This window comes from Onychostruthus taczanowskii, unplaced genomic scaffold, assembly GCF_017590055.1.
Source record: "Onychostruthus taczanowskii isolate IOZ18803 unplaced genomic scaffold, ASM1759005v1 scaffold8, whole genome shotgun sequence".
Lineage (NCBI taxonomy): Eukaryota > Metazoa > Chordata > Aves > Passeriformes > Passeridae > Onychostruthus > Onychostruthus taczanowskii.
Genome location: NW_024505892.1, coordinates 5,440,547 through 5,463,984, shown reverse-complemented (window position 1 = coordinate 5,463,984; position 23,438 = coordinate 5,440,547). Strand labels below are relative to the sequence as shown.

General features: G+C 38.2%; 1 protein-coding gene across 4 annotated transcripts in view; it reads right to left on the bottom strand.

Moving 5' to 3' along the window:
* TPD52L1 (TPD52 like 1) overlaps window positions 1–22,220 on the bottom strand; it is a 29,172-nt gene extending 6,952 nt beyond the window's left edge. Inside the window, exons 1-4 of one of the 4 annotated variants that reach the window (XM_041423797.1) lie at window positions 22,111–22,172; window positions 16,976–17,124; window positions 6,027–6,128; window positions 1,009–1,011 (exon numbers count right to left, since the gene is read on the bottom strand). In XM_041423797.1, the coding sequence (XP_041279731.1) occupies window positions 1,009–1,011; window positions 6,027–6,128; window positions 16,976–17,124; window positions 22,111–22,158 (302 nt within the window). In that variant the 5' untranslated portion in view covers window positions 22,159–22,172. Of the gene's footprint in view, window positions 1–1,008; window positions 1,012–6,026; window positions 6,129–16,975; window positions 17,125–22,110 lie in introns of all 4 variants that reach the window. The other 3 variants (XM_041423796.1, XM_041423800.1, XM_041423798.1) reach the window with 3 other exon arrangements.
* Window positions 22,221–23,438: the final 1,218 nt, after the last annotated feature.

Below are 23,438 nucleotides of genomic sequence, written 5' to 3'. Positions count from 1 at the left end.
TAATTCCTAAAACAACATTTTCTAAAATACTTGTTCCTTGTTGAAAACAATACTTGAAACACCTTGACACTGTGTTCCAACTCACAGGAAACTTAATTAAGGCGGAACTGGGAGAGACACACTGATATACAATATTCAAAGGATGTCATTAATGTTCCAGAGTTGAGAAATGATGAGGCAGACAAGCCTCTCCTTCATCTGTGTTACTGATGTAGTCTTTAATTACAGACCACTTCAAGGGAACACCTGCCTCATGCAGTGAGCCAGTGAGGTGGTGCACACTTAATGAACATCTCTTCAAATACTTATTTTTCTCATCCTTTCTCAATATGTGATGTGATGCATTATTTACTGTGCAATGCCTATACTTTGCTCCAAAGAAAAGCACTGATTTCTTCAGGTTTATTTACAAGGTTATGCACATCATCATGTACACTGGTGCTTCTCAAACATTCAAGGGTTTGTCTTCCCAACACATTTCTGCTTAGACCCCTTTATTGTCCTCCTTTTACTACCTGCTGGCTCCCAGTAACAGCCACCCCCTTCTCCATGTCAGTATAGATACTTGCACAGACATATGATAAGGAAATCTCTGTTACTGCAGACTTCTAAAAACCAGCACAAATTAAGGGACAAATGTCCATGAAAGTGAGAGAAAACAAGGTCCTCACCCATCAGCAAAAGAAATGCTTATGAAATCATGCTCTGAAGCAAGGTAGTATTGCTATTTCCTTTATAGGGGTATCAAAAGGCAAAGGTTTGAGAATGGTAGTTTCAGGCATGACAGCTACAGCATTTGAAGGAATTCAGATCTGACAGCAGTTTTAAGTGCCCAGAACATCCCTACATCACAGAAATCCTAAAAGGCTGTGCAAAAACTCTGTCATCACAAACAACAACAACAAAACCCCCAAAGGCACAACAATAAAGGCACAGCAAAAATCAACTCAAAAAGTGGTAAAGCAGATTAATCATACCTGAACCATCACCAAAAGATTTTGGCCCCACCTGCTCCTAAAAACTTTAAATGACAGAGATTTCCCAGCCTTCAGAAATAACCCCTGTTCGGCTGCACTCGTGAACCACAGGGCTAGACTTGCTAGCCCTTCTCTGCAGAGCTGCCTGGTCAGTGCTCCCCATCTCTGCTTTTGAACTTCTTCCCCATTTGGCAATAAAGCACGTTACACTTTCCTACACTGAATTTTATTTTATCATTTAAAATAATGTGGATTTCTAATTGTGGTGCCTAAAGTGCTTGCATACACTGCCACTGCATTTATATGGAAATTCTAAGCGATGCCATCCTGGCACTTTCATCTAACCCAGCAATGAAAATGCTGATGAATAACAGACTCAGGACAGATGCCTGCAAAATCCTACATTATGGTCAGCTACTGAGACCTATTCTTTGAATAAAATCTTCAATTCCCTATGCTCTCTTCCTGCTAAAGCAATAACACCTAAGCTGTATTTCTCTAGTTCTGCATAAACAGTACAGACAGCCTTATCAAAGTCAAGCTCTATCACATCTCCTACCTTCCATCTATCCTCTATGACAGGTGCTGTCAGTTCAAGGTAATTGTTCTTGACAAACCCTTTTATGTTTTTGCTATCACGCTATCTTCTAGATGCTTAGAAAATAACAGGTTAATGCATTCCTCCAGTATCTGCTTTGTAGTTCCCAGAATCCCCCTTGCACCTCCGGAGAGGAATTAACTTTGCCCTCCTCCACCCCTCTGGTGCCTCCTAAACCTTCTGTGCTGATCTCTGAGGGGCACATTCAACTGCTGCAGTCATGTCCCCAGGCTGTCCCTCCCTGCAGTCTTTTGTGTCTTTCCACCTGTGCCTTCCAACTCCTGGCAGGAATGAGGCATTATATTACCTTCATTCATCCTGGGAGCTGGCTCATCCCAGGCACTGAATTTGAAAGGGGTCTGTGTGATCATGTAATTAAGGAAAACGTACCAGAGAGCTGAATGAAGGAGCTATACAAAATGTAACTGCTGACATCCTAATTTGCATGCATGCCTTTGTTAGCTTAATCTTTAAATACCTTTACTTGAGTAGCAGCAATGTATGTGGTAGTGTGCATATAGTAGTGTAGTGCACATGGTTGATTTTTTCTTTCCTTTTTTTTTTTTTTTAAAGCAACCCAAAACCACAAAATGTCTCACTTGGTATCACAACTTGTTTCTAAAAAGGCCATCAGCAGGGATGAGACAGATTCATACAGACAACTGCAGAGTAGTCCAGCAGTATAGCATGAAAATATTCAAACTTTAGCAGAAAGCAAAGCAGAAAAGGATAAAGCCCCTCAACTCTATCACATCTGTGCTCTTAGCAAGAGGCGTGTTAAAATGTCAGTGCAATCTCTAATGCCAAGAGATCTGAACCTCTGATCAATGCCCTGTGAGTGACCTGGGACTACCCCCTTCCTCTTAACTTTCCACACCAGCTAAATATTAAAAGAGACAATGTGAGCTGGAGATGGAGGAGCAAAAAAAAAAAAAAAAATCTTGAGGGCATATAATTAGTCACAAGGCCTATTAATGAAGAATCTATTATCTTAGCTATATTGCTAGTGTCTGGTTTGTATCCTAAAGCAGAAGTATCTGTACACTGGTTTTAAATGCATTTCTTGTATTTCTAGAAACACAATATCAAATAGGATGCACTATGACTGTAAAGATCTCTTACAAGCTTATTAATACAAAATTCAGAAAATGTAAAACATTAGTGATTATTCATGCACAAAATGAATTAGAGAGTTGCGACACTGGGAAGATGGGGTGGGGATGACAGAGAAGCACAGCAGCTGCAGGAAAAGCACTTGGTCCCCAAAGCGTGGCATCTGTTCCTTCAGACGCACAGAATTTTGCCTCTTTTTTTACAGATTTTATCTTCTTGAATGCTAACATAGCAAAGTAGCACATTTGGGGGAGTCTATCTGACCTGTTTTTATATGATATTTTAGTAATATTTTTAGAGATAAAACAAAATTAAAATTAAGACCCAACAACTTCAGAACAGAAATATGTATGTGCTCTGCACAGTTGACATAGCAGGTAACAGAGAAAACAGAATTTTGTTTCATAAAGAAGGCAGGTTTCAGTATTTAGTCAGTCTGTCTACACACCCTTTCAAAATCACCATCACCAGGGGGGTAAGGCTGCTGAACATACTGGGAATTATGATGACATCTGGATTTTAGAAATCAGTTTCAAGTGTGTCCTCTGAGTGAAAGCAGAACAGGGATTTGCATCTGGATGTCATTGGTGACTGTCAGCCTTAATACTTAACCAAGAGAATTAAGCTAGAGTCTGATGTTTGTTTAAAACAGCAGTATGGGAGGGGGTGGTGATAATCCATATACTAGATCACTGAAATAAAATTATTTGGATTAGCAAAAAAAGCAAGCCAACAATGACACAGAAAATTCCTGCCTCTTTACAGTTTACTCCCCCAAACACAAGTGAGATTGGAAAGGGAGGGGGAAGATTTTTAATAATCAGGTTATTTAAGTGATAAGGTTTGTAATGTGACCCCACAGAGAACCTGGCCAAGCTGAGCCAAGAATTTGGGCCAGCTTTGCTGCTAAGGGAAGCATACTGACCATCACTCCAGATTTAGGATGTGCAGCAGATGCAGAAGGTCCAAGCCACCCCACTCTCCCTCTAACTATGGGAACCTAGTGGCTAGGCCACTTGCTGCTTCATCATCAAGCATCAAGAAAACTCCTAACTGAGAACTTAACTGAAAACAGCAAGTATCCACAAAAAAGGCAGTGCTGGTACTTCATATTTTCCTGAAAAATACCCAACCAGGTTCAAGATAATAATTTCAATCAAAGAAAGCTACTAGAAATCCTCTTTTTGATTAATCAAAATGCTGGTGGATTCAGCCTCTGCTTTGAGCCCTTGGCTAAAGAGCTAATGAGATAAACACCTCCCATCTGCCATGTCAGAAGCATGACTGTCATGGGCATGAGGGCTGATACTGATAGGTAAGACAAAGGCATTTGGTAACACTGATTAATTAAGGGAAATACTAAAGGCTGAACATGCTGTATTTCACTGATGATATTTCTGCCTTTGCAGTTAATCTCATACCATGTGCAAAGCACTAGTAATAGGACCTGAGAAATCCTGAACTGCTAAGTCATCCTTCCCTTTATAATCCAGAGCCAGTGCTCAAGGTATTCACACAGAAACTCTTTAGGATCTAAAGCAAAGAAGCAGCAACAGGACCTGTTTGCTGAGCTGTGAGCTTGTCTTTTTTTGCAAGAGGAAGTGGTAAGAAAACAAAAAATGTGTTGGTGCCACATGCATCACACACTTCTTATATATTTCTCAAAAACACAGAATACAACTATAAATGCACGGAAGGCAGAAAGAATTAACAAAGGTAACAAAAAGGCTTGTGAAAGTGACTCATCCAACTGGAGCCTGGAAAGAGGGAACTGAAGTGAAATACAATAAACCCACAAGAAATAATGAGTGAAATGAAGGTCAGAAGAAGAACTCACTCACTGTTTCTCATAATGGAACAGCCAGAAGGCACCAAAGGAAAGACCAGGGAGACTCCAAATATGGAATAAATGAACGAACAAATAAACCACAGACTTTACCACACAAATTTCTATTCCTCTGGGGAGACATGAGGTGTTATGAATTTCAGCAGCTCATACAAGTTAAAGTAAATTCTAAATAATGACAAATTTTGAAGAAAAACCTTCAAGAAACTTTTAAATGAAGGCTCAAATTTATGTTTTAGAAAGTTTTCAGCTCTTAGATTTTTGAACAATAAAAAATACACTAAGAAAATATAATTGCATGTCTGATTATTCTTCTATCCTATGATAGGCATATACTACTCATGAATGTTTAACTGGGTCAACTAAAAAATTCTTAGTTATGCTCAAACATAACTAAGTTATGTATGAAGGTTGTAAGTCATTCACTAAATTCCCATTTTGAACTGTAGTGTGGAAAAAGACACTGTAAAGCACATGATATAGTAATGAAGATTTTCCTTTTTAGTTTCACCTAGAAATACATTAGTACTTCTTTAGAGGATTTATTAAGCTGTATGTAAAAGGTAAGTATTAAGGGGAGGACTTTAAAGATTTAAGATACAGAATAAAAATAAAAAGGGGGGGGGGGAAATTACTTTATTGCCATGAACTAAGATTCAGTCATTTGCAACATACACAGATCTTAGGATACGGTTATCTTAGGATGTCATAACAAAAAAGTGAATATATTCCAATGGGATAATATGCACTATGAATAAATGAGACCCTAATTATTCACTTGTGGAGTTATCCATGTCCACTTATAACAAAAAAAAAACAACTCTTTCAAACACTCAGGAAGTTCTGTAATTCTGCTACCTAATGAAAGCTGGAATGCTGGTTTACAGTATACAGTTTTTGCTCTCATACTGAGGAACTTTAAAGCCAACACTTTAAAAGATACATCAACATATAAAGCCTGACACTGAAGTTGCCTTTAAGTGGCAGTTCTACTGACCTCAACTCCTGTTACTTCTATCATATCTATTTTTATACAACAGCAGAACAAAACTTTGCAATATATCTTGAATAAAAACGGATTAAAAATAGCCTGAAATATTTTTTTTTCTTATCACAGGCAGCTCCTAGGTAGGCTTCTTTTCTTCAGATGATATTTTTCTCCAGCATCCACATAAGAACAAAACTGGGTTAATAAAGATCTAATAGCAATTTTTTGTTCCATTTTACTTATATGTTTCCTTGAGTTTGCAAAGTTATTACAAAAGGATTTCTGACTGTACTTTTTTTTAAAAAAAACAGGACTCATATAAAAATTCTATCTTTGGTCATCATTATGCCTTCTTTCCAGTTAAAAACATGAGTGTTATTAAATACTCTAACTACAAACTACTTGAACCTTTAAAACACTAATGTAGAAGGAAATGAAGAGCTGACAAATGATTTATACATTTAGTCCTCTAAATAAGACCAGAGAAGCAGCAGATGCCAATACCTCATATCTCCAAACTTCTTGCTGATAGCTGTTCCTACATTGCTGATAGCTGCTGTTGCTTTTTGCCCCGCATGGCTCAGGGTCTCATGTGTTTTCTTGTAACTGGAAACAAAAAATAGAACAGAAATAGTGATAAGTATTAACAAAGAGAGAGTAGAATCCCTGCAACTAATTTCCCTCTAGAAGTCCCATCCAATGAAATGTTAATAAACATAGTAACTGGCTCAAAACAAACATGGGCGAGGATGCCCATTTTTGCACAGCTTCCTAAGTGCAGGGTTCTCCAGAGCAATCCTTAACTTAGCAATCCTCTCTTTCCCCCTTGCAGACAACATCCCCCAGATGGGCCAGTGCACGCTGGTTAAAAGCAGAATGCAGTGATTTGTTGAATACCTGCTTGATGCAACTTCTGTTTACAAAAAATCATATTTACATCAAGTAAGTATTCTTTCAGAAGACACTGACCTTCTGGCAAAATCTGCTGTCTGAAGCACAGAAAAGAATCAGGACAAATACAATTCTGCTCTTTCAAGCATATACATATTAGGTACATTTAACAGATACACTTCAAAATGATTCTGTGATATTTAAATAGAAAAAAAAACATCAAATCTGTTTCCACATTCCACAATTTTCCTTTTTTTTCACTTTTAAAAATTTCTTTAAAGGAACAAGGTTTGGGGAAGGACAGAGAAAGGAAGATGAAGAAACCTAGAGCGTGAATGCATATTCTTAGTAGGACTGAATTCTTTTAAAAGATGTCACTAATTTCACTTATAGCATGCAGATTCAAACACAGAATCATAATTTACTGATCCAGAATACACACTCTGACCCATACAGACTCTTCAGTACAGGTAACTTGGACTCTCAGAGTAATCAGTAAGCTTTTCTGCAAAGATGATTTTCTGCTGACTAAACTAATTCTGAGCATGTCAGAGGCTTCCTTCTGAGAAAATTATCTGATACTCCCAGTGACGCAGACAAGCTCAGAATTAGAAGTACTGACCTAGTAACAAAAGGAGAGCACACTATAATCAGCCTTCTATCCTGTGGTGTGTGTTGGCAGACAAGAAGAAATGATCATGAAAAATTCAGAAATAAAACTCCACTGGGTTCTCATTCTCATTTGAACAAAAACTGTAGGATTGTGAGCATGTACCAAAATACACTGACAGTTGATTAAAAAAAAATACTGCTGCCTAAGTTGTTACAACAGGTATTTTCTCCTTATTATTACATATATGAAAGTAATAACTTTGTGGAGGAAGGAGGGGAAATAAGATTAACTTTTGCAGTATGGCACATCACATTTTATGTCACGTAATTTTAGCCCCAGCAGGACCTATTGCTGGAAGTCCTCTGCTCAGGACTGTGTTTTACAAATCACCAGTTTGATGGCAGAGGCCACATAATGCTCTGTCCTTTCAGACAATATATTTTGATTTTATGTCCCTAAGCCACAACATCCTACTGACCTAACAAGTTCTTAAACTGCCAAGTGAAAGGGCTCTTTCTATGAAGGTGCTTGTCTCTGTTTTTACTGACTAACAAGGCAATCCACAGGGAGCAACTGAAGACCAGGGTACAGAACCTCTAGGAGTCTCCAGTTAGATAAGCTGAACCAAACACATTCACAACGTTGAATGACAAGGGCTAAAACATTGCAACACTGACAGAAGGAACACAAATTATAATTAGAAAGGAAGAAGCAATGATTACACTTGTTTTATTTATTCTAGTACAATAGAGAGACAATGGAAAAGATTGTCTTTTACCGAACCTCCTTTCTTCTTAGCCAGTCGTCCTTGGACACAGCAAGAATGCAATACTCTTATTTCACTGAGGCCTCATCCTCTAGCTTAGCTAGTTTAATAGCTATGTCATTCTCTTGCTGACAGTAGATATACTCTCATGAACTAGAATGGGATGAGACCCTAAAATAAGGATGCTATTGTCAAACTATAAGCATATAGCTTTTTGGTAAGAGTTGCCTATGAATAAGAAAAAAAATCAAATATTCTGTTGCCTGTGGCATACAAGTCTTAAAGAGTTTGCTAACAGAAAAGCTTCCTAAACTATTCAACACAAGTGGAATTTTGCTGATGACAAAATGAAGACCCAGATTTGACTTCCACGTCTAAAAGGTCCTTTGTAGCGCAAACTATTTATGTACAGGTTGAATGTACATAGTAAAAATACTTTTCAGATATCCCTCTAAACTGATTTTTTGAAATGACACCTTGGATTTAATTTTATTTATAGGCACATTTAACTTTATGATAAAATATCTCTATGTCTTACCTTTTCACTGCAAGTTCTTCACACTGTGTAAAACTATTTAGAGAACAGTCCAAAATGCGCCATAGAGGAGAGACCCAAATTTCAGTGAGAAACATTGGAGTACCCTACATATTTCTGAACATTATATTGGTCAGAACACATCTTCAGGGAATTGGCTGGAATGCCACTGATTTTCCAGCATTCCAGCAACATTGTGTTTTCTCTGTAAATCCCAGAGACCAAACATCCTCCAGTATTTCCACTAGCGAGGAAGACATGGAGACTGCATTTGTGTTCCTAATACTTTTGACATTACATAAGAGAACAAATCCAGCTAAAACTGTTACACAACTAGTCTTTTTTCAGCACCAACTTCAGCAAAAATGACCTATGACATGTCCCCTCCTCCCTTCAGCAATGCTGAAGAAGAGCTTTAAGGAACAACAAAATAACAAAGGTGAAAATGGAGCACAACATGCAATACCTGTCAGTAGAGACAAGAAAAATAATTTGCATCTCAGCAGAGCTCTCTGATAGCTTAAAAATCTACCCCCCTGCCCATTACTACCTCTTCAGCATTATGTGTATCACTATGCCTTCTTCATAAATAATATTTCCATAGAGCACATTGCCTCCCTGTAGTTAGCTATGTGCTGTGTTGATATTTGGATGTATGATGCACTGTATTTTGGCTCAGATAAGTATATCTTCATAGTTATATCATATTTACAGCATCCATTTGATATCTTGCCAAGGCTCTGGTAATAATGATCTCTTCAACACATTCTCTCTGTCATCTGGGAATCTGCTCAGTTGTATTGCACATTAATCATCTGACCGAGCAGTTTTCATCATCTCATGTAACTCACAGCAGTTTGTACTTTTGTTTTAATGCACTGAACAGCTTACATAATTTTCAGAAACTTTAACCTGCAGAAATAAAGTTGGATATTCCAGGTAAAAACTACAAACACTTATTAACTGGAAAAAGTGCTCTATGTATGTTTTATGTCCCCCTTGCACCACCAAGTGCTCTGCACACTAAGTGTGCAACAACACTTGGGCACTCTCATCCTTTCAGCAGCCACTGCTGGCAATCCTTAGGCAAGTGCTAACCACCAGCTCATGGAGACAGCTAACAGCGTCTTAGGAATCAGTCAGCCAGCAGCTCAGGTCAACTAGTGACCTCAAAACTTACAGACAGAAATACTCCAGCAAAAAAAAACTCAGATAGTTTAGGATACAGGGATTCAAGACCACTTTCCATCCAAGCCATTGAGTGCATTTTTAGACAAATACATCATTACACTCATACAAAGGCACCATCAGCAGTACACCAAGTAGCGTCAGCAAAAGTAGAAACAGCCTACTTGATTTATTCAGTTAGAGTAGGAATTCCTGCTCTGATTTTGTAGCATCTGAAAATACTTTGTAGCACAGAAGAATTGCTGGTAATGGTTACCAAGAGTCATATTCCTTGCTTTCACTCAGCACTTAACAATAAATATTTATAATGTATTTCATAGACAAGAGGGATTAAATAAATAAGTTGTATCAACTGCTGTCTCAATTTTAAAATGTAAATAACACTCACCTGTGAACATCTGAACATTTCCTTTATATATGACATTGACCTAAGAATTTCATTCATCAACTTCTGATGATAATTTTCTTTTTAAAATAGGCTATAGATGGAGGAGCAACAATTATTTCTTTAACAGAAGCAATTATTTATTAAAGTGATTATCAGAGGTTATCACAAAACAAGCTGATATTGCAGTTATATTCCAACAACATGCCCAACATAATTAAAAAGAGCTTTAAAGATAACTCACGTCTCCAGTGCTGTAACATACTATTTAGACAAAGTAGATTTGCAGCATATTTTGACTGCACTTTCACTTGACAGTGCTATATACTACATTTAGGTTATGCTATCCTGTGACAACCAGATCTCCCTATATATATCTCACTGTGATTTTTACAGACAGTGAAAGGAAAAATAAGGAGATACTGTTTCATAAAACACAACATGTGAAGGAGCCAGTGCTTTAGAGAGAGAACAGCCAAGCAGCAGCCATACAGAGAGAACTAGACATTCAAATGGCCAACATCATCTGCAGGATATGACAGGACAATCACACTCATCTCATCTCAGTACTGAATTGCCCTTCACATGGCAGAGTTAAAAGTACCCTTCATTCACAGGTGCAATACAGAGTGTGCTGACAGAAGTAGGCTACACATATAATATTTATATTTTGCATGTCAAGCTGCACATTTGATGTACTGCAGTAAGTGACAAAGAATTTTAATTCAGCTTCTGTAAAATTAGTACTTTTGCTAATTAGTACATCTTCATTCAGCATTATGCCTCTCCATCAATGCTTGCTGGCAAAATTAATTCATTTGAGAAACCCTCGCCTGTGATAAGGCTCACAGAAGACGTAACACAACGCAAACAATTAACAATAAAACCATACAGTAGAGCAGAGCCTGGTAGCACAAACTGTGCCCTACGGAGCTTACTTCTTTTCAGTTTTCAAACCATTAGTCATCTTGAGAATGACTTTTCTGCAATTGATCTAAAGCATCTGGATCCCTGAGAAACTCTCAGCTACAAAACTCTTTTTCTGTTGATTTTCTGGGAGAAACAGGGCTCAACATTAACTCAATTATGCTAATGTTCAAGTGAGATAAATGCATATATGACAGATAAAAGGTACATAAAACATTCTCTAAGAGCATTCTTATTGTCATTTTTTGCCACAAATTAAGCAGTTGTGCGTTATTCTGGGGTTTTGTTTTGGTAGGTTTTTTTAGTACTCTCCTGAAATTCATTCCAACTTCAAAACCAAATGACAGATGTATTTTTGTCATTCTTCCCATTGCCAGGAATGTTAAGAATTAACTGAAACAGTGCTGGCATTTGGATGGGTACATATTCCTTAAATCTAAGGAAGTAAGCTCCAGGTAGTTCCTCTCCCACAGGGAGAGGAAGGACAGAACTGAGGGAACTGAACCTCTGCAGGCTGCAGCAGAAATCTGTGTACAGCACATGAAAGGTGACTGTTCAATAGGCTGGAGAGAGGTCAGGAAAGGTGCCAAACAAAGGTGGCAAATGTTCTGGGCTGTAGTGCCCTGTAATCTTCAAGCACGTGGGAAAAATATGGGATACAGTTGTTTGAAATGCATTAATTGTGCAATGTAGCATAGAATAGGAGGGGAAAAAGTGTGCTACGGTTACACTCCAGGTAGAAAAGCCAAAATATGTTTGCTGAAGCACAGATGATCTTAAGGCATTAGAGACAGTTCATCACACCTTAAACTGTATCAGTAACACTGTCTGTGGGCTATGTACTGTATATTAGATTAAAAAAAGTATGCAAGATTAAACACATCCCAGTCTCTATTTTCCTTTCTTCCCCTCCCTTTTTCCTTTTGCATTCTTTCATTTCCTTTCCTTCCCTTTCCCCTTTCTTTGACTAACTCTTTCCTGGATATTTTTAATCCTTGTAATTTCAGAGATCTCAATTTACATTCAGGCCTCCCTTCCTATCCTTACAGTTAGATATACACACATAAAGATCACTATAATACACATGTATATATTTTCTGGTGCCCCATGATAATTACAGTGGGTTTTTCCCTGAGAAAGGAACATCTGGACCAGATCACCTGACCTTGCTGTGGAATTTCCATTACCTGAAGGTTCTCGTGCAAACAAATGGACATACATCTTTTGGACAAGGAACAATGAGAACAGACTAAGTTAACTTCTTGAAGTCCTTTCTCCTTATTTTGCTACCCTTCAACATTCAAGGCCAGAGACACACGTGAAAAAGCAACAAAATAATTATCTTTGAAGACAGCATGAAGGTTGCCTGATCTGACCTGAAGGAAGCAAAGGCAGTGGAAGGGAGAGGCTCCTTTTACTTCCATATAGTACAGACTCACACACAGGTAATGTACTTGCTAAAGCCAACACACAATTTCCTCACTTACACAACTGTTACATCTACTTGCAAATTTAGAGAAGAAAATGTCAAAAGGTGATTACACATTGCAAAGAACAGAAACACCCACATTTCTTTTACTACCACTCACGAGAAATATGTGTGTGGGAACACAGTTTACTTAATTCCTAGAAGTCACAGTAGGACTGTGACTGTCCACAAATTGTATCTGACTTACTGAAAAAAGTTCTGAAACTTTGGAACGCATTACTATATATTTAAAGTTATATTAACAAAGACTGCCTGTACCATAGATTGTAAGCCTAAAACACATGCAGTGCAACTATTACCTTCTATTTTCCTATGACCTGGCAGAAATTTGAACTATAAAACACTAAGTTCCCAATGGTTGTTGAAACCTATGCAGTTATCCTCTATGCAGGTTTCCTACTAGCAGAACTGAGATTGCTCAATAGTTCAGCCAGTATTCAATGAATAGATCTTTATTCTACCTCTGGAAGAAAAGGCTAAGTACATGTTGAATGTTGTTGTCCCAGATTTTAATTAAATATCATGCAAGAACAGAGCAACACTGAAACCTTCCTAAAAAGGCTTGAAAAGACAGTCACCATCTAAAAAAAGCCCAGGGCCCTGTCTAGGAAACATGCTGTTGGGAGCCAGCACTTACAGTTCTCTTGATTTTGGCCTATAATTCACAGGCTTTTCCCTTTTTACAAGTGAAAATTTCTGAGGTCGAAAGGTGAAAAGTCATTTTGAAAACAGCTTTTTCAGATTCCTATCCTGTGTTAGCCTTGTGTGGGTCCACTTTCCATCACATTAAAGGTTTCCCAGCCCCCCTGTTGGAATCACTAAACATATTGACTTATTGACTGAAATATTTCACATCATTTCACTTCTTGAAGATAGAATGGGTTTCCTCTAATTTTCTAGCTCTTATAATAATTAATTTGCCATGGCAGTACTGATGCTTACAGCTGTCTGAATGTCTGGAGTATTTATTTTTTGGAGAGGTTTAGTAGCAAATCAAGCATTTTCATCTCCCTAGAAGCTCTCTCCATAGTTATTATTCCATCCATGGGTTGAAAGGTTGACCATTTAAAACAGGGGAGGTTTATGTCTTATAACAGTTGATAACATTTTAAGAAAGGATGGTAAAGAAGTCTGTGGGAACTACTAGGCTGGAGTGAGTTTATTGGTGGGTAATTTTACAGATAAAACTGCTCTTTAGAAACACAGTAGAATTGAAATATCTCCCAAGAGGACAGAACTATAGTATCTTATGTTTTTTTCCAAATAATAGAAGAGTATCAAATGAAAAGCTGAGGGACAAAGCTGAGCATGTTTACAACATAAATGCTCAGCAAAGGGCAAGATATCTTGTGATCTATATCTTTAGCGCTTAATATGAGGAACTAGTGAAAGGCTAAAATAACCCTTGGAACCTTCTCCATATATAATGAAATGCAATTCTGCAATTGCATTGAAGAATACAATTACTTGGGACTTTTGAAAAAAATGAGGCAACAGGACTCTCAGTAAGTTCAACAAAGGGCAATGCAGAGTCTGGCAGGTTGGGAATAATAACCCTGTAGACGCTGGGGATCAACCAGCTGGAAAGCAGCCTTGCAGAAAAAAGCCAGGAATCCTGGTAGAGAACAGATTGGACATAAGTCAGCAAAGCACCTTTGCAGCAAAGGTTGCATGAAGTGATCCTTCCCATCAGCCTTAGTTATGGCCACACCTGGGTCCTGTTCTGTGCTTCCCAGTACAAGGCAGACATGGACAAACTGGGACAAGTCCAGCAAAGGTGCATAAAGATGGTAAAGGACTGGAGCACCTCTCATATGAGGAGGCTGGGAAAGCTGGGCTGGACACCTTAGAGAAGGCTTGTGGAAGGATCTCATCAACATGTATAAATGATGAAAGGAGGAAAGAAGATAGAGGCAAGCCCTTTTGAGTGGTATTTAGTGAAAGTGCCAGAGGCAACCAGCACAAACTCAATGCAAGAAATATTAAAATATATTGATATTTCAGTATTTAAGAAAAATGTTTTTCACAGCAAGTGCAATTTATCCTGGAACAGGTTGCTCAGAGAGGCTGTAGAATCTCCATCCTTGGAGATATTCAAAACCTGACTGAACATAGTCCTGAGGGCTCTGCTCTAGCTGGTCCTGCCTGAAAGAGTCAATTAACTAGAGTCTTCTGACATTGCTGTCAACACCTCAGATATTCTGTGATTCTGTATAAAACCAGGTTAATTGTCATAAATACTATGTTCTACCTTAATCCACTATATGGTGAAAATCTGAAGTATGGAAGGAGACCTGTGGGAACTTTACAGAAGCACCACCAAGAAGCTTCAACTGAATACAATACATTCAGATTATATAAAACCTTTCTTTTGTAGCAGAGCAATAATTAGAAAAGCTCAATTTTGGTCTTTACAAATATCCATGTAAGGACATTTGTAATTATTTCTTAAGCTAAAATAAATAACCTCAAAATCCACCAACATGACCCTGCTTCTAGCATCTAAATAAGAATGAATTATCTATTTTTAAAATATAAAAGAACATGCATTGCTAGAAGTTGACTATCCACCCACCTCTATTCACTGAAAACCCAATCATTAAATAGGTGTGTGTGGGAAGTCATTCTAGTTGAATGCCTTACCACCATGAAACCAAATCAAACCCAAGGTGACCATTTGCTCTGTAGTTACTAATGTCCTCTATAGCAGAACCCTTTGCCTCCCCCAACACATTATACTAAAATATAATAGATTATACTAAACATAAGTGCACTGAATAGTACAGGAAATTAACAAGGAACTTGGGGCCAACCATTTAAAATGTAAATGCTTTAAAATAGTGAAAACCTCAAGTTTAAATTTAGTCAGTAGGGGTGGCATGCACCCTGTAAGTTAGGTCGTGACTCTTAACTAGTGGTCAAACACACTTTACAGGACTGTTACTGAGACAAGTCCACCCCTCTTCCTCTAAATCCACTCTAAACCTAAGAATGCATCCCTAAATGGAGAGCTTAAAAACATTACCAATAAGTGGACAAAAAGTTTGGTGCTCTGTGGCTTTGAAAAGTTCCCTGCTAAAGAAAAGTAGTTTTAACTTACAGGAAAGCATACCAGCTAAGTGAAACAAAATTTCACCTCTTAAAACCAGGTCATTTTAAAAATTAAAATGGGCAATTGTAGAATTAGAAACCTAAACCACAGGCATGTAAATATTCAGAACTTTTTTTTTTTTTAAACAAGCTTTTCATCCTTCCTAAATCAGAGAATCCTGGTGAATAATGCTGTCCCACTGCTATTTTGGTAGAGCAACAATGAATCACCTGTATTACTCAACACATCCATCCTTATGAATGCAGGATTACCATGATTTGTATCAGCACTGGTGTTCTGGCATGAGGGTCTAGCAGAATTATACAGCAGTTGGACCATAAACATGAGAAATTTCTGAGGCAAAAATTGCTCCTGGTGCTCAGTCCCACATAACAATTACTGGACACTTACCGCCCAATGGACTGTAGTTTCTGAAACACATCTTAAATAAAAAGTAGCAGCTACCACACTGAAAAAGTCTCCTAAGTCTATCTTTGTGGCAAATTCCAATGTGGAGGAAAAATTAAAACCTATCTGGGAACTTGCTATCAAATTTCAAGTAAAAAGGGAAGTTTGTATTTCAAAATTTTGCTAGTCTTTCCCAGTAATTCTAGTTCAGATGTGTTGTGCCTCTCCTCTCTTCTAAAGCTTAGCGTCTCTAGACTGCTCTCTCCTAGCACAAGCCAGACATCCTCACCAAGGCAACAGTGATACCCCTGCTAATTACATGTCATGAGAAACAGGACCTAGATGAGAAACTGTCCAACTGTCCTGAGACAGGAGACATACAAACTGTATTTTTATTAAGGGGTTTATGCCTTATTTGACTTCTCATGAAAATACAATGAGTTTTTTTAATGTAAAAGTGTACATTATAACATATTTACCAAGTCTCTGTCAGCACCTTGAATGCACCAAGAGGAACTGCTAATACTTTCTCCCCCACTCCCCTGAACTTGGCAGCTCAAGGTGAGATCTGGCACTGCACAGCTGTGAAACCTTGGGTAAGATTGTCATAAAAATGTTGTGCAAGAGTTGGGAGAATGCTTGTTAAGCACGTTTTCCCTTCATTTGGGACCCATACTAAAGCCTAGACTGAATTTAATGTCAAGTCATATTACTGATATGCCTGTATCTGGCCAGGTACCTCAGATCTTGAACTCACAGATTTGACTCCCTGGCTTGATCTAGGACCTGGCTCAGCAGTACAGAGGCACTTGGAGATCTGAACTCTTGGCTTGACCCCCTTTGCTGTCATTGGACCTGCTCTGGTGTCTTTGTTCATGTATTGTGAGACTGCTCCTTCATGGATGATGCATGCCACTGCCCCCTGCCTTCCTTGCTGTCAACTCCCAGCTCAGCTCAGTTGTGGAGAAGCTCACTTTTCCTTCTCCTTAAGTGTCAAATTCAGTTGTCAAATGAAGAGGAAAAAACCAGCAAATTACTTTTCAGACAGCACTTGATGAAGGTGGGTGGTTCTTTCTACCAATGTTGCTATTAATTGAGTCCAAAAAGTTTTAAAAAAACATGGTATGTTCATATGTGTAAGTATAAAGATCAGTACTCACGCAGAAGTTGTCTGCATATCATGCCAGCTTTTGCTAAAGTTCTGCTTCAGTTCATTCATCAGACTTATGCCAAGTTTTTGTTTAATTTCAACCAGGTGCTTCTCTTTGGCTGCTAGCACTTGCCGCAAAGTTGAAATTTCATCCTCTAGCTGAGGGAAACAAGGAGAAAGGAGTTAGCCTGTTCCCACAGAATGATAAACACATACAATGTTAAGAGGCTAAAGGAATCTCACAAACTCGTGCTTTTTGTAGGTACCTAGAGAGACTGAGTCAAATGCTTGTGGAGGTCACAAAGGCATGCCCAGAACAGAGCTGACACCATGTTAAGTTAATGCCTCTGTGTCACCTCTGTTCACCATCACACACATGCACCTGATAAGAGAGAATTATCCAGTAAGGAAGCGACTTCACCAAAGTCTGCCTTAGGGCATTAGGAGTCTCAAATACCAGCTTTTCATTCACTAGTAAAATGGGAATGGACAGGACAAGAGAAGACTGGAAAACTCAAACAAATATCTTCCTTTAAATGCACAGGCTTTGAACATCATACTTGCAGGTTTTTAGTCTTCTGGTCCTGAAAAAAACATATGCAAACTCTTAGAAGCAGGTAAAAAGCCAGAAAAAGCTGCATGATAATATATGACTTGAGAGTACCACCAAACATTATGTCCTTGTCATATGCGTTTTATTCATGTATTTTAGGCCCTACATATTTCAAAATCGTAACACAAAAATTTGTAGTTGAACTATTAACATGAGTGATCAGTACCTAAAACATAAAAGCACTCAGAAGACAGAGCAGATTAGTTTTTCCAGAGATCCTAGTATTTAACCAAACTCTGCAATTTCAAGCTGTATATAAATATCTCTGCAGTAGACATTCTTTTGAAGCATTTAATCAAAGCCAGTGTTTTACCAAGGCAAGAACCAGAAGATAAGACTGTAAGAAGAGGGACTCCAGAATGGACCTGCCACTGGCTCAGAATCCTGCTCCTTGGGCAGCACTCCTGCAAGTGAGCAGGGGCTTGCATTCTTCACCTGGAAGCCTCCCAAGCCAATCTATACAAGCAGCACACTGAGATACTGAAGCTAACAAGGGCAAGTGACACCAGAGCAGCTGCCTTTCACTTCAGGTTTAGAAATTCCCCTACCAACTGTGTTCTTTCCTCCATATGTTAGTAAGGTAACATATGGCAACTTATCTGATTACCATATGCTAAGCTCCCTGGAACCACAGTCTCCCTCTGATTTAACTCCATTGGCTGCAGGGAATGATGCAAGCACCAGCTGAAACAGTACTGACCTCCAAGGCTATATTTAGGATATCAGTACCAGCATTATTTTATTGTACACATTCATGCATTCTGCCTCACTGTAAAACCGGCTGCAACCTCACTGTTACTGGAAAAGTCTCATACTTGAATCCCTCAGCTATCAGTTTCTTTTGTCATTACCTGCTATTTCAATGTACAAGCAGCAAGGCTAAGAACACAAAGCAAAATCTTAACCTGAGTGAACCAGATTTTAGTATTCACCAATGCCTGTGATGCCAACACCTCACCAGTACTGTTGTAATCCAAATTGCTTTGTTCCTCCCCATGTCCTTTATGCTTCATTACCTTCCTAACCTGCAAATGGAATACTGTCAAGAGGCAGGTGTCAAGAGGCTCTCTTCTGAGAAGGTAACTGGTCATATGCTTATAGAAAGAAAGCACAAATGTCACCATTCCTCAGGCAGCAGTTCAGAGCTCTTTTTGGTTGTTTCTCACCAAGAGCAAACCCCTTAGTGCATGACTACCTGTGCAATACTGCCAAAGAACTTTACTTAAACTGATGCCAGGACAGTTATGGGCCAGTACTAGGTTGAACATCAGGTACTTGGATACATAAACATTTCAGGTCTTCTATTAAAATTAATTTCCATCTGTTCCATTGAATAGACATCTTAAAGCTGTGATAACCTAAGCAAGTATTAGCCATGTGCTCAATGGCAGAAGTATGAGCAACATTTTTGATTAAAGAAAAGTAATTTATTATTTATAACACAGCAATCAGTTTTGAATTGACAAAATCCTCCTCAACTTCCATCACTTTGAAATAATGACAGATACAAATCCGCCCTCAAGTGCTCAAATATCAGTGATGACTCTGAAGTAGGTAGAAAGGATTAGGGACTTTACAGTAGGATCTTGAAAAGCATTTAAGCATGTAACATACCTAATTCTCATGGAAGTCAGGCATCACCTGTTTAGGAATTTTTTAAGTCCACTTTTGTAAATGTTTATAACTCCATTATAAAACTAGGGCTTAGGTAAAGAGAAATACAAGCTTCTAATTCTCATGATTCCCTTCTTTCAAAGTGCAACAGAGTCAGAAGAATATAGGCACATCATACAAAGGCAAAGTTCTCTTCTCTCATAAGTTTGCAGAAAAAGGTACTATTATAATCTTTCCTCAAAGTGGGAACAAACATGCAGTAGCACACACTGCTGATGCTGTGCATCAGCTAGATCAAAGCAGATAGCTCCTCCTGGGAAGGTGTGGGAGGGGGAAGACACCAAAGAGTAAATGAGCGCTTTGATGAGTGTAATAGAAGGACAACTGACAGCAGTGAGCAAGGTAGCTCAAAATCTCAGCCCCCAGCATGACTCAAGAGTCATTGTACAATGCTCCTCACAGCGAGGGGGGCGGGGGGAATCTGTTCTGCTAACAATCTTCTGGCCTTATGTAAAGCTTTTGGGCTACAATTTTCTGCTGTTATTCTGAGAAGTCAGACTGACCTCTGTAAATTCAAATGACTGTTAGAAGCTTCTGTAAGAGTTACTCATTTTAGTTGCATTGTAGAAATCCTAAGGCTTGATTAGAGTCAGAGCCCTGCTGTTTTAGCTGGGTTACAAATACAAGAAAAGAGCAAGTCCATGTTCTGAGAAGTTTCCAGTAAAAAGAGATTATTAGCAAGAGAATAGGAATAGAGGATACAAAAAAATCCTGCCAGAAAACCAGTAGTGCTTGTTCCTCTCCTAATGTCAGAGTGAGAAGGAGGAAGAAAACAAAGAATATATACATTAGATAAACAACACAGAGATGAAACACATATTTTCTGCTTAAATAAATGCACAACAGGTGCTCACAAACAGGTCCCCATTTTATCAACTACTGATGGAAGAATTAAGGATGATTTTTACCCCTCTGAACAGTAGGAGAGGTGCTTGTTCCTACAGGTTCAAACAGATATTATTTAGCACATAAGGACATTAAGAAATGAAGGACATAAGCACATGAAGAAAACAAAACTATCATTGGTGGAGCAGAAAGGGCTTGTAAGTAAAGACTAACAGATTTTCAAAAGGAAACATTACCCAATTCCCACATTAGCAAATTTTTCTTTCTGAAGGAGGCAATGTCACACATTTTTTTGCAGTCTTTTATAAGAGTCATTAGCCTCATTTAACTTTAGACTTTGTCAGACTTTGTTCACTCTACATTCAAGTTTTCCAAATCTTTCTTAGCATAATTATCAGTTTTATTTTGCTTTTAAGCATCAGCTTCACACCAGTAATCTGCTGTGAGGAATTCAGAAAATAATTCCTAGGTCAGTCAAGATCATAATATTTGACAGGCAATCTCTCACTTGCATGTCAGTACAGAAATTAAAGCATTTCCAGCATGAGCTAATGAGAATTCTCTCTCCTATGGCAATCAGTAAGCAGAAGGGACACCCAGAAACATTTGAGATTACTTCTATTTAGAGAGGTGTATCATTCTCAGATGATTGCAGGAAGTTCTGGCCTTTTTTCCTTTCTTGCTTCTACCTGCTAGTGAAGTCCCTTTCACCAGAGAAGAGAATCACAGAATGGCTGAGGCTGGAAGGGACCACTATAGGACACCTGGTTCAAGCCCTACCTAGAGCATGTTTCCCAGGACTGTACCCAGCTTTTAAACATCTTCAAGGATGGAGACTCCAAAACAACGTGGAGTACACTGCTCAGTCACACACAATAAAAACATGCTTCCTGATGTTCAGGGGGAACCTACTGTGTTTCAGTGTGTGCCCACTGCCTCTGGTCCTCATAAAAAGCCAGTAATGAATATGCCAACTCCTAACTAATTTGATAAACTGATCATGTAAACTTTCAGCTTCCTTCTGATTATTTACAGATGTGACAGGATCAGCAAAGTAAAAGTTAACTAGTAACTCAGAAACACAAAGATTGATAAAATATTAAAGCGAAAAAACAGTCTTCTGCTTCACTTGAACATCCTGAATCAGCACTGCAGGTAAATTACTTGAAAGTCATTACTTTGTAAGTACATTGTAAGTAAGTACTTTGTAAGTAAGTACTTTGTAAGTACTACAACTTAATATCAATTTAAGTATTCCAGTTAAGGCGAAACCAACTCCTCACATTCATATGGCTGTGATTTCTGTTATTTGACTCATATTTAAAAAAATTAAACCCACAGTTTTCCTCCATTATCTCATTTTCCATTCTGGAATTTCACTTTTCTGCAGTATCCAGCAGCAATAATTAAAACTGAGTCTATCCTTCCATGGTAGACCAAATTTAGACAGTCTCTTTAATCTTTGTAATAAAGAGATCATGTGGTTCACACCTTTTTGCTCCCATCTCCTTATTATTTTTAAGCCTCTTCACAGTGTCCTGAGTTCCAGACTCCTGAAAAAAGATACTACCTTCTCAAAACACATCAGTGCCAAAGGAAACAAAAATGTGATTAAATTACTGTGCTTGTTATTATCAGCCTCTTCTGCAACCATCATCATTACCTTTTCCTCTGAGCACCACAAAAAGAAATTTTTCTATCAGGTGGCACAACCACTGTAACAACAATACCACAGATCTAATGAGAACACCTTTCATTCTTTTTCAAGGAATGTTTATAAAGACACATCTTGACTAAGATGAGAACGTGCATTTGATTTTCACAGTACAATCATCAAGTATAAGATATTTAACCTTCAAAAAATAGGTATATAAGCTGCATTATTGTTGCCTAGAATAATTTTACCAAAAAGGTAAGGCATGCCTTTATGATGTATACTTCATGCTAAAATTAGTAGTTTCCTGTTTAAGGAAGTAGAAACAGTAACACTCACAGAAATTCAAATTCATTACCTTGGCTAGCTCAATCTTTAACTCTTCTTTTTCTTCTTCAGAAATCATATTGGTGAAATCAACATCAGTGACCACATCTTCATCTGCTTCATGGAACGACTGAGTTTCCAACAGGCCTTAAAAAATTAAAAGGTCAAGACAACCATTATTATTTCAACTATTGTATTGGCCTCCCCTAAAATATAAGAATGATATAGTATTTACCCACTAGGAAAAAAAAAAAACAAAAACAAAAACAAAACCAAAACCAAACCAAACCAAAAAAAAAAAAAACCAAAAAAACAAAACAAAAAAAAAAAAAAACCAAAACCAAAAAACCCCCCCCCAAAAAAACAAAAAAAAAAAAAAAAAAAACCAAAACCAAACAAACCCCCCCCCCAAACAAACAAAACAAAACAAAACAAAAAACCCAAACCCTAACCTTTTCCTGCTACAATCATTTGCATTCAGCTTCTCTTTGCTTCTGAAAAGCTATTGGAAGTATCAGAGTGTCTGCACAGGAGCAATTGAGTATGTGTAAACACCACTCATTTCCAGAAATTAATCACCTTGGACCCTACTAATCCCTGATAAGGCATTTTCTTGCTTCTAACAATAAAGAAGAAAAAAAAAGAAAGCTTTTTCTTCAAAATAAGAAAGCTGGCTAATGTGGATCACTGCTGCGAAGAGTAGCAATAGTACACCGAATAATAAAGGAAGTATATTACAGAGCCAAGTTTTCTCTAAAAGTACCTCTGATTGCAGCAACTTGAAACCTTACAGATGCACACAGTTTGCAGAAGCAAATGTCACACCTATTGTTTGAATTTTCTGAATGCTAGTGAGAAGCATTCCTTGATTGCTCAATCTAAGCCTGTGAAGGGTGGACAAATACACTGGACCTTGTTACTTTCTTCTTCTGCATGCCCAAGATCAGGGTCAGTATCTCTAATAAGCAAGATAAGTGCATACATAAATGCCTGCAAGACCAGGGCCTGCCTGGCATAATAGGTACTGATGAAAGAAAATACTTCCTATCTCCTAATCATTCAGTGAAGAGAAGATTTCTGGGGCTCCAGCTGCTAAAAGCCTCTCATTCTTTATGGTCTGCAGAGAAAACAAAGCAAACCATGAGATAACAGAAAACATTCCAGTCACTTTGGAACTCGCCTTAAATTCTAGACCTTCTTCTGTTGTGGAACAAAAATCTCCTCCAGGTTACACCTGGGACAGCACTTTTCCCTTTATTTCAGTTCCCTAGCAGGGTAATGAGCCATCTCTGCTGACTCCTGAGACCTGTATACTGCTTAACAGGAAAGAGAACAATTTCTTTCCTACCTTCACAGAGG